Here is a 15675-nt window from a genome sequence, read left to right on the forward strand (position 1 = left end):
CTCACTGTGGGTCCTCCTCATTAACTCACTCTATTGGCATACACACACACACACACACACACACACACACACACACACACAAAGGGTCTTGCTAGGAGAAAGGGTGACTGCTGAACCTAGTACACAGTACGAGTTCCCAAATCCTCTTGCATATCAACAAAAATACATCCTGCAGTCGGCTATTGTCACGTGTAACTGAAGCTGTTTGCTCAGTTGTAATGGACTTTGAGGAGCAAACAATACAGTTGTGGGGTTTATAACTCTTTTTGTCGGGCTATCTGCTGCCGTGTAAGACTTTAAACATATTAGCAGACCAAAGGATGGTCTACAAGGGGCCGCTAACCATGTTGTCATGGTTACAGTGACTGATGTTGTGATGGAAAATTTAGTTAAGCAAAGGCTGCAGTGAGTTTAGAGAGTCTTGTCAGAGTCAAGTGGTGTTTAGGTTAAAAAGAAAACCCTGGTGGTCTTAACTTACAGAACATGTTAAACTTTATCCACTTTTTTAGTTGGTAAATCATAATGCATGTTTGTCATCATACAATCCACTGGTCCTGGTCTCAGTCTGTAGCGTTCATTGCAACAGTAATTATTTGCCTTGTCCTCAAGATCAATCATGTAAATCTGCTGAAGTTAGTTATACTACTATTACTCAATACAAAATTACAGCTTTTGAGGTAAATATACTGTACATCCACCCAACTTCAACTCATTATGTATCCGGCAAGAGATACAGCAGTATCCGCTGCCATACCACCAGACTCTGAAGCAGCTTCTTTCCTCTGGCCGTGAGACTCCTCAATTCATCATTAAGACTTTGTATTGTGGCAGGACTCCAATACTTTTGTTTTTTTAACCCTTGTTTAAAAAATGACATTAAATCACTGTTTTGATGATTTTTGACTTTGACTTGGAAGTGAAAGACTTGTTACTTGAGACATGATGACTGGAAAGTTTTTGTCTTTTTATCAAAATCTTTTTAAATTGTTCCATATGCTTTAATAAAATGATTTCTCTTTCGTTTTGATTAGATTCATTCCACCTATTATTGATTATTATAACACAAATTCAATTTGAACATGTTAGATGTATTGGCCAATAATATCATTATTAGACAGGCTCTATTACCTTGCCTTTTCTATTTATAAAGACAGGATACTGCAAATCTTGGGGTGTGAATAGACTTGGGACCTGCCCAAGAAAAAAAATGACTTGGGACTTGCACCAATTGACCAAATGACTTGAGTCACACCTCTGGCTATAACTCACATTGCATTGTTTTTATTACCAGAAGATCCAAAGTAAATAATAAAAATAATAATAATAAAGTAATTTGTCCAATCAGCGCAGCCATCTAATCTGCTAGATCACTCTGATTTCAAATCAATCATTCATTGATTTGTCAGCTAGTCACTGAGGTTCTCTGAAATTTAGAAAAAAGAAAAAAAGGACATTAAATACCACAACTTTTCAGTTCACATGAAAAGAAGATTGTGGACGCCTTCAAGATAGATGATGTAAAATCATCAGATCACCTTCCCCCAAATACATCACAATCAATCTGGATACTAAACTTCAACTGTAGCAACTGTTTTGCTAGTCCTCCAGAAAGCTTCATTAGTTCAACTTACTGGTAGGGGAGTGACTCACTGAGTGTCTAATCCATTTGACTTTATCTTTCATCGCTCCTGTCAAGCTTTTTGTGCCAGTCTTGGCTGTTAAAACTTCCCTGTGCACCAACTTTATTAGAATTACAGGACAGTTTGTCCCAGACAGCACTTCTCTTCTTGGGGACGTAACTATTTATCTGTTACATCAGGTTCAAGTATCGATATAATCTTCCTTCTTCCCAGTGGTTGCAAAAGAAGAGTTGAGTCAGGCCTATTTACGGTTTTATTCCAGGATCGTTTTGCTAGGAAGAACCCTCAGATTGGAGCTGCGACACAAACAACTATAAATAACCCATATAGAGGGTTACTGGTATGATTAGACTCAGCTAGCTGATGTTACATGGCCAGTGACCAAATGCCTAACATATCACCGGGAGTCACCCAGAGGAGCGGGTTTAGTTTCTTGACACTTTGCTGAATGTGTGTTTTTCCATTTCTGCAACAAAATTCCTAATTATCCTGAAAATTGAAGCTCAGTGAAAACACATTACTGGTGGAACAAGAGCTAATCCATTTTGAGCCTTGACTGTTTCCGTCATGTCTACTGGGACTTGACAAGACAAGCTGGATTCTTTCTCACAGTTCTTGATAGTGTGAGTGGATTTCAGCCAATGCTACAAATGACCCATGACTGTTTTGTGTCTTTTAAGAGTGTTTCTTTGTTTGTATGTGAGTTAGTGTAAAGACTTGAATAAGCGGTGGTAATCAAATAAAGTCTACACACACATTTTGTCAGTATATTATTTAGTCCTAAAACCGGCTGTGGAATTATTTGATGTAATTATCCAAGAAGATGGCACGACAGAAAGGACAGTGACACATTTTTTGTTGTATACAAATACTCCATCCAGGTGTTTACATCCAGGTAAATGGCTTGTTTTCACGCATAGGTTCCTAATTTAGGTGTCAAAAACTAGAACAACCTAAGTTAAGTCATCACACTGACAGTAAATGCCAGAAGTCTGTGGGCCACAAACATCAATAGTCACTCTGTATCTGCCCTTGTGGTGCTGTGCTAGGTCGGTCTTCTCAACCTTCACTTTTTGCGACTTTTTGCCTTCATTGTGGGGTTTAGCAAGTAAAACAAATGATCAGTTGGATTGAGGTGGTGACTTGGCCAATGAAAAACAAAAAAAACTAACGTCTGTAATTTAGTCTATTGCCTATCTAAAAATGGGGACTATTTTCAAAAAGGATAGTGGTTAGTAGAACATTAAAAATGTGACTCAGCACTTTAACTTCTCTGTTTAATTTAAATCCAATATGTTTGACAGAGACCAAATGACAAAAACCACAAAACTGCCCGCATACTTTCTGACAGAACAATGACTGTTTTCCATACAACAACCTTATCACATCTTTTGGGTATAATTACAACAATGGTTGCATAATCTCGTGTCTCAGACAACCTGGCGAGACCTTTCACTGCTTCTTGTATTTAGCAAACATTATGCACTGATTGCAGCATATTTTCATGACAAACTTTCTATCAAGATGTTGGATTTTTTTCAACTTGCCTGTCCATTATTTAATGTTGAGCCTCTTCCCCAGAAGCTATGGCAGCTAGAAATTAGGTTTTAAATTCCATTATATGTATCAAATAAATGATGTTATGATTAATTAATAAACATATATTTTTTGGAAAATAGGACACAATAGCAGAACATTCAGAGAATAATTGTTTATTTCAGAACAACAGACAATCAAAACATGTGGGTGGCGAAAGAAGAGTGTATCCCCCCTTTAAAATCAGACCCAAAGTCTTTTTCAGCAAAAAGTTGCTCTGGTAATCTGCCAATATACAAACAGTGTGAGTTTTACCTATCTGTTACACAACAAAATTGAGATTGCACTTTTCCTACATGTAGTACATGTAATAGCCAAATAAACATTACTTTAAGTACAGGAATTGCAAAATCATTAATTGTGCTTGGACGGTGCTACCATCAGGTTCTTTAGTTTTATAATGTTTATTTGAGGCTGTTAAAGATTCTCTTTCTCTTTTGGGTTGTGAGATTCATCTGTATCATTTCTACTATACGCCATAGTTAAAATTAGGGGTAGACCGATTATAGGCCCGATATTCAGCACTTTATCTGTGTCTGTGATTTTTCTGTCAGATTGCTGATAAAATGAACTTGTTTAAAATGTGCTTCTTTGGCTCTGATGCAGCATCCTCTCACACAATGTCCCACCCACAACAATATCTGATTGGTAACACGTCACAACTAATAGCCTAATAACACTGAATAATCTGAATCTGTACAGAAGTATTAGAAAATGGAAATACTCAAGTTAAGTACCTCAAAATTTTACTTAAGAAAAGTAATTGAGTAAATTGTACTTAGATTTATTTCATAACTGGTTGTTCAAAATTTTGACACAAAGACTTTCATTTTTTGCTGCAAATGAATATCAGTCCCAAATATTGGTTTCCTTGATTTCTAATAATCGGTATTGGACCTGAAAAAGTCCTATCGGTCGACCCCTAATTAAAATGTCACTATAGTTTTTGTTTGATGTCTCTAGGTTGTTTGTAGCGTATGCATGTTAAGTTAGCTTGCATTGTGTGATGGCTATGTCTGCAAATTTAGATGCTTGTACCAAATGACCTATAATTTCAACAGAAAGATAAATCCAGCAATGCAATATATTCTAACTCTGAAAGGAGATATTTTCAAGAAATGATTAAATAGTTTTCTCCATTTATTAATTTACCAAACAAAATTTACCTCAGTAATGAGTTGAGAACAAATATTTATATTGAAACAGCAGCTAGCTCTGATGTCACTGGCATCATTGAACAACATACAGAACTGATCGGTTTCTAATAATCATATTTACCACTTAATATTTACTATCCAACACTTCAAGTAAAACAAAAACAAAAGCTGTTTCACAACTGATCAAAAACAAAGTCTAAGGTAGACAATTCATTGAATCAAAAAGAAAATGAGGTAACATGCTTCGGTTTGCTGTCCTGTTTCCCAGCCTACAAGTAAACATTTTTGTTAATAAAAAACAAGACACCTTAGTTATACATATGTTTCCTCAAAACACTGCTCTTTTCTGGTTGATTCTGGTTCATGTTATCAGAGGTTTGAAAAACCTGAACTACTTCTTTGAGGAATGGTCAGACCAGTCTTGTTCAACAGGACAATTATCTAATTCCAGTCGTGATGGAGGTGTAATTGTTTTAAGTGGCCACTTTACTTGTTCCTTCTCTTTAACAGCAACTATGTTTTCTCCAAAAGATTAACAAGGCAGAAGTCATTTTCCTTTTTAGAGCATTTCAGGAAAAGTCATATCGACCGTGAGCACTCAGGACACTGTTTTTCATAAAGACGATGGAGTCATGGAGTCAAAACGAATAAACAAAAACAAGACCTTCAATCTAAATGACTCACAAAGGCAAATATAATGATAAAGAAATGCAGTAGGTTCATGCCATGTCTGACATTGCCACCTCGGTGCTTCCTATTACTAACCAAACTTTTATTAGCAACTACAACAATGCATTGCTCACTGACATTTCAGTGGCAGTTGAACTCTCCCAGCATACTAAGTAAAGATTAGACCAAACTACTGTGTGAAATGAATGTAAAACAACTGTTGTGAATAAATAAAGTTAAAGTAATATGCAGAGCTGACAAGTTGTAAAGCCTTCATTATCACCCATTCTCTACCTGGCTTCTCTGAAAACATTGATATCTGATAATCCCCACTGGTCATGACTGTGGTGTTATTATGGTTTGTTTATGCAACAGGTGAGTTCAGGCAGAGCTGAACATCTCCTCAGACTGCGGCCTGTAACTCAGTGAAGACTTCTTTCAAACAGATGAAATTGCTTAAAAAGCTCACTGAGAAGGATGACGACATTCACACACTACCGAGCCTTATTTGCCAATATCTCTCAATCATTCATTCACTCAAGTCTTGTTCGCCCTCCAGCCATCAGATCTAACACTACATGGATCAGTGTTTGGACTGCTGAACCATGAGACACAGTTTCCTCAGCTTTGCTGTAAGTACCTGACTCTGAGGGGAATTTATGGTTCTGTGGCTGCGAATCGCAGCTTGGTCCCCGCCCTGTGGCCCTCCGGCTCTGGGTAGATAGTTCTGAAGGTCAAGTTGATGCGTGGGCCTCGGTCATGGTACTCTTTAGCCACTTGATGCTGGTGGAGACAGAGAGACGGATAAATAAAGACGTATTTTATATTTTGGTGTGAAATATTTTGGTTGACTTTTACCCAGGACCCTATATTCTCATAGGCAAATGGATATTCATGGACACACTAGCTGCTTTTCAGGATCCAGAAGGTGACAGGCGCAGAAGAACATCTCTAGTAATTAGCTTTTCTTACCAAAAATCATGAGGCTGACATGAAGACAAGTACATTTTGATCTTTGGTTCTATAGTCACCAAATTAATATTTCTTATCAAAGGATTAGTATGTGACACCAGGTACAGGCTGTTCTTTATCAATCTGTAGAACCTGAAGGTGTGTTCGCACTGTTAATGAAAACTTTTAGCAATTTCAAATGTTTTAATTTGAGATAATCAAAACAAAACAAAGACTCATGGAAACATGCATGCAACTGAGATTAGAAATGGAAGATTAATATTGTCATGAGTTTTCTAAACAGTGAGTTTTTGCAGCTGACCTCTGTGCTCCATTAACTGGTCAACATACAACAAACACCATCTTCTTTCCATTTGACAAATGGGGCAAAAGTCAAATTCATTCCCGTTCCGAAAACAAAACTAAAATGTTTCCTAGCAAAGACACAATCGCTTTTCTCCCTTGAGTTCAACTTTTTGATGTCCTCACTTTTTGCATACGATAACTTCCTTGTTTTCAACACAGACACACACTACACCCTCACCTACATCTCAAAAGGAGGCAAACGTTTGCTTAACCCCAGCAGTGTCAAAAGAAGGAGTCCAGAACAGACATAAATAACTCTGTATACTTTTTCAAACAAACGAAGTACTTCAGCAGGATTGACAGGTTTAGTTAAATATTTAGCACTCACTTCCAAATCTCTCTAACTGAGCCAGGAAGTTTTATTAGGCAGACCAGGACTGCAGCGACAGAGAGAGAATTAATGGATGGTGTGATCTTCTGTCTCTGGCAAGATCTTTAAAGGAGAGATGAAAGCTTTGTTGAGATACTCAGGGTGGTGTCGCCATAAAACACCTGTGACCTTCTCCCTTTTTTTAAAGCCAAACCCCCCTTGTCACCGTCTCTGTAGGTCTCCCTCTCTTTATCCGCACTCTTTGTTTTTCTCTCTCTCTTTTGAATTCTCACTTCACTTTTTCACCTTTTTTGTGTGACCACCAAGTTTAACACAAGACATGCTAAAGGAGCTTATACATTACCAAAAACGTTTACATTTCATTTTCACACACGATGTTAAACTGGCAAGACTCAGTCTCTCAGACAGGGTCAAACTAAATAGTATGACCTATTTTCATCTGCTCTTACAAAAGCTGAAAACCTTAATCAGCATGAAATTCAAATTATTTCATATAAAACATATTCTCACTGTTGAATGTGACCTGATTTTTTTCACCAGAAACCGGTCACACACTTGCGCTCCTCATCTTCTTTCATGCACTCAAATAAACCAGGCCGCTGTCCCTGATTATAAAACAAATGACTCTCATTATGTTGAAGCTCTGCTGTTCTCTCCCGGCCACTCCATCCATCCTCGCTGCCTGAACCAAGTGCCTGGAACACAGGTCTATCGTCTCACGTGTGGGAGCCGGAAGCAATTACACACACATACACACACGTGCACACACACAAGCAGAGCAGGTGAGTAAAGTCTTTTTACTGTAAATACCTGTCTAATTGACGTACCCTTTGTTTCACCGGTTGTTTCTGTTTTAATAATAATTAAGGATAGCTGAGAGCAAAATCTTACATTTAGTTTGGTTTATTATCATACTTCTGGAAATACTTTTTGTGTTTCTGTGCATGATGGTATGTGATTTATAAGTGTGTATGGTATAAACAAACAAAGCCTTAAGAAGTTAGTAGTAGTCAATATAAAAGACACGGAACAAGACATAAATAAATTCTTCAAGCTTTTTGACCGACAAGTAAACTCTGTTAAGGGTAGTGTGAAAACACCACAACAACCTCCACTTCATAACAAAGATGTTTCCAATAGAAAGAAGCAAGAAGAAAAACAAACAAAACAACTTTTAAAGTAGTCCTAATTTCCACCTCATTCTGATCCCAGTGTCAAGTGGCTGATGTTGTTATGAATGGCCAAATTTCCTGCATGAGTGCTTGCACATGATAGGTCGAACCTACCTGCCAGTCGTCTTGTGTGGCTCCTGACATCAGCAGAAGTGTCCCGTGACTCAGAGGAACCCGAATCCTCTCCACATATGTATAGTCACCGTTCTCCTCCTAACATAGAAACATAAAAAGGGAAAAGCACAATGTACAATCATCAAACAACAGACACACACATTCAGTACAATGTACTTTAACATAACTAAAATACACATAAAAGCACAAAGCAGAACAAAAAACAGTAAAGCACAACTAAATGCAACTTGTTTAAATTAAGACTAATATAGTCTGCTTCCTGTGAGCTGTATATTTTAATGCTTGAAAAAATAGACAACTATTACACGCTGGCCTCTAAACACTGCCGAGTTTTAACCCAATATCTTGCCTTCCCTCTTTTTCCAGTTTTTCACTACCTCACAGTGGCTACTGCTATGTCCTCCACTATGCTTAGTCCCTTCTTTGGAAGAAGGGACTAAGCATTCTCTAACTCATGAGAAACATCAAAAGGTCAGATAGAGTGTGGAAATAGATGAGATGAGAAAATAAAGAGTGTGTGCACAAATTATCTCACTCACCGGTGGAGGCTGCTTGCGGAGGGTGAACACTCTGGTGTCGCCCAGACTGATGGAGGCGATGGTGGGTTTGGAGCCCAAGGAGGCTTCGTCGTCACTGTGCCAGCCGATGCTGTCATGGCCGTCACGATAGAGGTTACACAGCAGTGAGTTGAAGCTGCATCCGCTCACCTGCTTCAATGTCTCGCGAAGTGTTGACAGCAATTGATGCCACTATGTAGAAAAATAATAAGAGTAGAGCAAGAAAATTAAACTGGCATTAGACAACTTTTTTTGCTTTAACTTATTCAGAAGTACATTTCGATCGCAGTGTGACGGGTGTGGAAAAATGACACAGCCGTGTCTGGTGACACACTGGTTCTTTATAAACCTCGCTTTCAGCACAAGGGAGATGGTTCAAAACAGATCAGTAAGTAATGAGACCTGCCTGCTTATGGATACAACCAGATGTTTTACTCTGAGATCAAGATTTCTAGATTAAACTTGGATTATTACAGTTGATTTTCGCTTCAACAATAGCCAGGCTGCTAGCAGTAGCCATGTTGCTACCACAAGGAATTGCTTAGAGGGGGAGAAGTTAAAAACTAAAACAGCAAATAAAGAAAAAGATGAAAAATAAAAAGAAGAATTAGAAAACAACGAAAAAACAAACAAAAAGCAGCATCTTGAGAAATTAACAAACAAAACAGAAAACCATAGAAACAAACACATACATGTATGGATAATATTGTGACAGCAAAGTGCGTGTTTTTCTTTAAAATTTTGGTGGCTTGGACATTTATTAAATTTGTCTAACCTGTGTGTTAGCAGCCATGGTGGAGCGAGCATATGTGTAGGGAAGCTCTCCATACCAGCAGGTCAGCCGGGGCTCATCGTATGCCTCACCTGCATCAACACACACAAAAAAAATACATCTTCACCTAAAACAAACCAATTCAAACTATAGTCAGGATTTTTTTGGCAGCTTCCATCTGTAACCAGGTCTTCTGTGGTTAGATTGATGAATTAACAAAAGGCCATACTGGTTCCTCTGCATGTTGTAGCCTATTGACACAACACTCAACCCCTGCGGGCTTTAATTACCCTTTTCCTTATGGAGAGAAGCACACTTATGCAACTAGTTTATTTTATTTTTTTATTTTCCCCCCTAAAAGATTAAATTTTTTTTTTTCTCGATTGAGTTGTACAGGTTATAGGTCACAGGTCACATTAAAGGTGGAAAAAGTTCTTAAATGATTTATCTTGGTCTCATTTTTTTACATCACAAAAACCTGCCATTTTAACAGGGGTGTGTAGACTTTTTATATCCACTGTAGCTCTCTCTATATTCCATCAGTAATTGGGTCATGGCAATTTTAACTTCAAAAGAGAATACATCTAGTTTGTTTTCATAGCTTTTTTTTGCTGAATGACAACTATAAGTAGGGCAGACAGCTGACACAGTTTATTTCTTAATGGATTTCTTTCCAGCGTTAATACGAATGGACAATGATTATCTGCTAGAATCCATTTCTAGCAGAAGGTTCGGTCAACAACTTATTCAGTGTCCATTCTGTCCCTCTGTCGGTCTTTGTGCGTCTCTCGTTCTCTGGGAACAACCAGATCTCTTCTTGGAACCAATTCTCTGCTATTAGTGTATTTTGGCAAGCCCTCTGGTACGAGAACATGGTGAAACCAAAACAAACTGTTTAAACAGCCATCGCTTTTTATGGCGCTGAATTATTCAGGGACTTTGGAGCTACTACTTATAAATATGTGTGGCCATTTATCAACTATCATAAGCCTTACTCTTTCCATAAAAAGATGATATCAGATGGAAAAGATTAACAAAACTGAAAGCCACTCAGGATCCAATTTGGAGCCCTGAGCAATAGTTGGAAAAACTAAGTCAAGAGAGTTTTAAAACACTGACAGAGGGCGTAGGAGAGGTGACTGGTCACGGGTTAACATCTTTTTTCCACTACTTCCTCTTTAAACCAAACATCACATGGACTTTGTTGACAAAGTCTGAGGATAGACAGATTGAGATTACACAACTTTCTGCTCTGTCCTGTGTTTACACATCATCTTGGTCACTTGTCTCTATCATGCTGTTTGTCTGCTACGGGGCCATCACAGAGTAACACACCAGATGGACGAGAGCCAGCTGAGCGAAAGGCTGATTCTGAGGCAAAGTCTGGCTGCAGCTCAATAGGCTCACTGTATATCGTCTGGGTGGGTACAATCATGTTATTCTTTCCTTTAAAAGGAAAATCCTAAGTGTTTCGCAATATGAAGCCTCTGGACAACTTACGCACGTGCAAGGAGAGACATGCTGCAGTTTTTGTTTTTCACAAGTTTTGCAGTCTTCTCAAGATAAACTGTACTTAGATCAATGAAAGCAATCAGGCATGTTTACGAAACGACTACCTTTAACTTTATCTAAACATATTCTGTTGTTAAAATAGCAATTTCAGAGAATTTTGCAGCCTAATTTTTATAAGTGACATAAAAATGTCTCAAACATGAGATAGTTCAATGCTGCACTGTGATGAAGAAAAGTTGAATTTTGAGTCCCGTTTCCAATTTGTCAAAAACTGCATATATCGAAATGTCGATATGATAAGATGCATACAATTAGACAATAACTTGGTTACCGTGACAGATCTACAGACATGTACCCAACAGCAAATCAGCTGCAGTGGGAAACCCTTTCCACCCTTCAGTTAACATCATACGCTCACATTTCACCCATTTCACACTTCTTATTCTTCAGACCCCTGGTACCCACCCTGTCTGTAGTTGGTCTTCTGGGACCAGGGAAGCTCTGCTAACAGCTTACTGAACATCCAGTCGGCCTCTTCTGGGGAAAGAAACCCAGGCAGCAGCTGCAGTCTAGACAAATGGAAAGACAAAGCACACACGCAGACTAAGTAAAGTAAGGGGCAAAAATTGGGGCAAAATATGAGCCTGAAGGGCATAATTCAAAATCCTTGGTTCAAGCCTGGACATGCATCTCCTCCGGTCACCTTTATACGACTGACCCCCTGAAAATGTATCAATTCTCCGAAAACAACAAAAAAGTACAAGTAGTAAAGAATTCATAGGCAGTGGCTTGCAAACAAATAACCAGCCAAAACAATTTGGCAAGTGGCTGGCGTAAGGGTAGGTTTATGTTCAATCAGAACTAGTTTGTCAGACGTGTTGACCAACCATGTCAGAAATCAAAAGTGTTTGTTAAAAAGAATTGACCACCATCAAACAGAGAGGGAAAGTACGGGCATAACAGAGCACATTTTCAGACACTTTCCTCTGGAAGACAAATAGTGTTGCACTTAGTTATGTAAAAAGTTCCACAATTAGTTCAGCAACAAATGAAAAAGAGAGCTGGTGAAAAGAAGCTCAAACCATCCAACAAGTAGTTCTGAAGAAGCATTTTGGCCCCCTTCAGTATCCTTTGATGCTTAAATGTCGCACACGATCTAAGGTTAGTGGTGGGATTAATCTCAAAATCTAGCGCAGACTTAGATAAAGTATACTCAAAATCTCCTTCTCATTACTGCTGAAAATAAAGACTAGCAAAAGAGCAATGTGCCTAATTCGGTTCCCTGCTTGAGCGCCACGGAAGTTGACCACAAAAGATTTAAATCAGAACTGAAATGTTTTTTTTTCCCCTACTGTTTTCTTGGTTATCTATAATGTCTGATTCTCTAGGTATTTTAGTCTTGACAACAAGTGAATGCAATATTTACAGCACGTTACCACATATTCAGTGTCTATTAAAAACATGGCTCACTTCCATGTGTCCTCATGGGTATCATATGTGGGGTATGATGCATGACTTTCACCAAGACATTCACTAAAAGTGGTATAAAAGCTATACATACCCTATTGCTTGTGTGATGACTGCCATCTAGTGGACTTCAAACTCAATCACAGATTTGTCAACTTAACTAAAAACACTGGTTTGGTATTATCACATCACTGTTTATTCTCCTTGTTTCCATTTTTATCTATAATTCCCACAGAATGAGGATTCTCTCTGAGTCACTCCGTACTCACCTGGACACTCCTGATGGCCCGTGACTGATCTCATAATCACCTGCCTGTCTGTCCAGAGCAAAGAGATGAATGTTAGCCAACAGATGTGTAGCATACAACCAAATCATGAGCTAAAACACCATGAGATAAGAAACAGAAATGTGTGACTTACTCGATCACCTTCTCTGGTGGAACATCTCTAACTGGCTGCAATGAAGAAAAGAAGAACACAGAAAGGGTAAGCCTTATTAAAGAACAAATTAATTACCCCAGTATACAAAGGTGACTTATTTCTTATGTTTATTGTCTACCTTGGTGGGTTGGTTAAACTCAAAAGTTGTAGTTGTTTGCTGTGGTCCACATCCCCAGGCGGCAGGTGGTGGATTGACACTTTTGGCCTGATGGTTATTTGGGACAGCACCTGGTGATAAGCAAAAATAAGATGTTTTCTACATATCAAGCAAGGTAACAGAACTAACAAACTGTTTTTGTAAGTGTATGTTTTTCAGCGAGACACAAACAAAATGTTTACATCAGAATAAGGGGCTGTAAATAAGGAAACAAAAAGATAATGGTCTCATTCAGCTTGGAACAGGCAGAAGGATGAGTCACATAACACCAAAAAACAAACAAACAAACAAACAAAAAAATACAGTGTAAATTGACCTTAAAATTACCTGCTGTACATGAGTGTTTTGGCACTTGTTTGGCCCAGGAGCCCTGGACTCTGGCACGCTGACGCTTATCTGACATCACATCAAATCTGCAAAGAGTAAGAAGCAATAATGATGAATAATGAAATAATGGAAAAGTCTCAGTTGAATGATATATTGTCCCAGAAATAATTGTGTTAATATTATTGTCATTTAAAGGCTAGTGCAGAAAATATGGGAGTCTCTTCTCTGTCACAATAATGAAAACCCACAAATTCTTATCCAACTTTTAAACCATTTTATTTAATTTGTTGAAAAGGACCAAATCAAAAGCATGTGTAAAGTGGCACACGTCTGTCTTCCCTCCCTAGGCCAGTAGAGTTATCAGTGACAAGGAATGTGGCATAGAAAATTGAGGGAATCGTGCAAATAATTTTACATGTCTCTTTGTACTATGTGCCCTTAACTATTTGGTGGTAATCCTTTAGTTTTCTAGTCCTTTGTGATGGTATGTGCTATGCTATTGATTTAAAGTATGATATATGGGCTTTTATACGTCTTTAATATGATGGTGATTGATGACAATGATGTTGTTAATGATATGATGTTGATTTCATTTATGCTGTATTCTACTGCATGTTCATTGATTTGCTTTCTTTCTATGTTTCTTCATTTTTTAACATCACCCTGCACAAGAACTGCTGATGAAATAAGGCTTTTTAGCTAACATTATTCACCGATATAATATAATGAAGTCATACGTCCAAAGCTATTTCAGCTAGTTAGCAACAAACCTTGGATTTGTAGCCAAGTCGTTCCTATGCCAGTTAAGTTAGCTAAACCTACATCAAGTTACTTTAATAAACATTTTGTAAAGTCAAAATTTCAAACAAAAACCATGCTGTCTAATGTTGAACTAAATCTTCAAACGACTTACCAAAATGGGCTGCTAAAACTTGACACTTCAGCTTGAAGAAAAGAGACAAGTCAACATTAGCTTGAACGTCTGTGCCTTGACAGCCATGAACGATGTGTTACAAGAAAACAAATCCTACCCGGAACTGACATATGCAAAGGTTCCGCCCGCACTCTTTCCCTTTGGCTAATGTGATTTTACGGAAGCCCTAAAGTACGGAAGCCCTAAAGGGCCATGGATTCATACATTTTATTTCCTCCGTTTTCCCGTTTTCTAGAGATCTTGAGAAAACAAAACGATAGTGTAGTATATTAAATCATTGCAGGAAACATCATTCAGTGTCAGAGGAGCAGGAGCATATCGATCACCAAGGCCTGACACAGGCTGAAATAGCATTATGCCTTGCTATTACAGATAATATACACATTAGTGTGCATAATCTAAAAAGACAGCATGGCCCTTTAGACAGACTGCATGGCCCTTTAGTACGGAAGCCCAAAAGGGCCATGCATTCATACATTTTTTTCCCTCTGTTTTCCCGTGATAACGAGTTAATTTCATTTCTTTTCTCGAGATCTCTAGTTATTATCTCGAAATAACAATTGCCGTTTTCCCGAGATAACGGGATAATTTTCTCAAAATCTTGAGAAAACAAAACGATAGTGTAGTATATTAAATCATTGCAGGAAACATCATTCAGTGTAGCAATGTCAGAGGAGCAGGAGCATATCGATCACCACGTCACATATCTTTTCAATCAAGGCCTGACACAGGCTGAAATAGCATTATGCCTTGCTATTACAGATAATATACACATTGGTGTGCATAATCTAAAACGACAGTTAGCAAGGCCTCAGCTATATTGGCAGCGCAATCTAAGTGAGCCTGATGTCATCATTAACTAGGCCTACATAGCTGAGCAGCTATGTAGTTAATGACGAGATCTCAAATTAATTATATCGTTATCTCGGGAAAACAAAGTTTGATTATCTCGAGAAAATAATCCCGTTATCTCGGGAAAACAGCAGTTGTTATTTCGAGATAATAACTGGAAATCTTGAGAAAACAAATGAAATTAACTCGTTATCACGGGAAAACGGAGGAAATAAAATGTATGAATGCATGGCCCTTTAGGGCTTCCGTAAAAAATAGCACTTGAGGAAAAGTCTTAAAGTAGGGGATTAAATGTAACCTACATAAAGGTGCATGATGTAGTCTTGGGGAAGAAATATTAATCAGAAGAGAAAGATCTTCATTGACTGATTTTTGTATGCCTAAACAAACTGAACAAACTATCTTGTTTCATGACTGAATAAACAAACTGACCTTAAAGGACAACACAGTTTCAAACTGTTTTACTTGGTTTGGCAGGCCCTGCCACCTTTCTAGCTTCAAACAGTGTTCTGGGGACCTTGTTTTCCTCTCAAAACAGCTTTTTAATCAGTTATGCGAAAAATTAATATACGAGTTTGTTTTATTTCCACAATATTGTAAATATTACAAATCCGAGTTTGAATTTCTTCTCCAAAACTA

The 15675-nt window shown here is 38.1% G+C and overlaps 1 protein-coding gene across 2 annotated transcripts in view; it reads right to left on the reverse strand.

The window, feature by feature from the left end:
• alkbh3 (alkB homolog 3, alpha-ketoglutarate dependent dioxygenase) overlaps positions 1–14277 on the reverse strand; it is a 34767-nt gene extending 20490 nt beyond the window's left edge. Inside the window, exons 1-11 of one of the 2 annotated variants that reach the window (XM_084364474.1) lie at positions 14164–14277; positions 13251–13336; positions 12885–12994; positions 12746–12780; positions 12595–12642; positions 11324–11427; positions 9350–9438; positions 8557–8766; positions 7997–8095; positions 5703–5845; positions 4364–4662 (exon numbers count right to left, since the gene is read on the reverse strand). In XM_084364474.1, coding sequence (XP_084220600.1) covers positions 5720–5845; positions 7997–8095; positions 8557–8766; positions 9350–9438; positions 11324–11427; positions 12595–12642; positions 12746–12780; positions 12885–12994; positions 13251–13326 — 897 coding nt within the window. In that variant the 5' untranslated portion in view covers positions 13327–13336; positions 14164–14277 and the 3' untranslated portion in view covers positions 4364–4662; positions 5703–5719. Of the gene's footprint in view, positions 1–4363; positions 4663–5702; positions 5846–7996; positions 8096–8556; positions 8767–9349; positions 9439–11323; positions 11428–12594; positions 12643–12745; positions 12781–12884; positions 12995–13250; positions 13337–14163 lie in introns of those variants that run through there. The other variant, XM_084364475.1, reaches the window with a different exon arrangement.
• Positions 14278–15675: the final 1398 nt, after the last annotated feature.

The sequence above is a fragment of the Pagrus pagrus genome, assembly GCF_965226575.1.
Source record: "Pagrus pagrus genome assembly, chromosome: 10".
In the NCBI taxonomy this organism is placed as follows: domain Eukaryota; kingdom Metazoa; phylum Chordata; class Actinopteri; order Spariformes; family Sparidae; genus Pagrus; species Pagrus pagrus.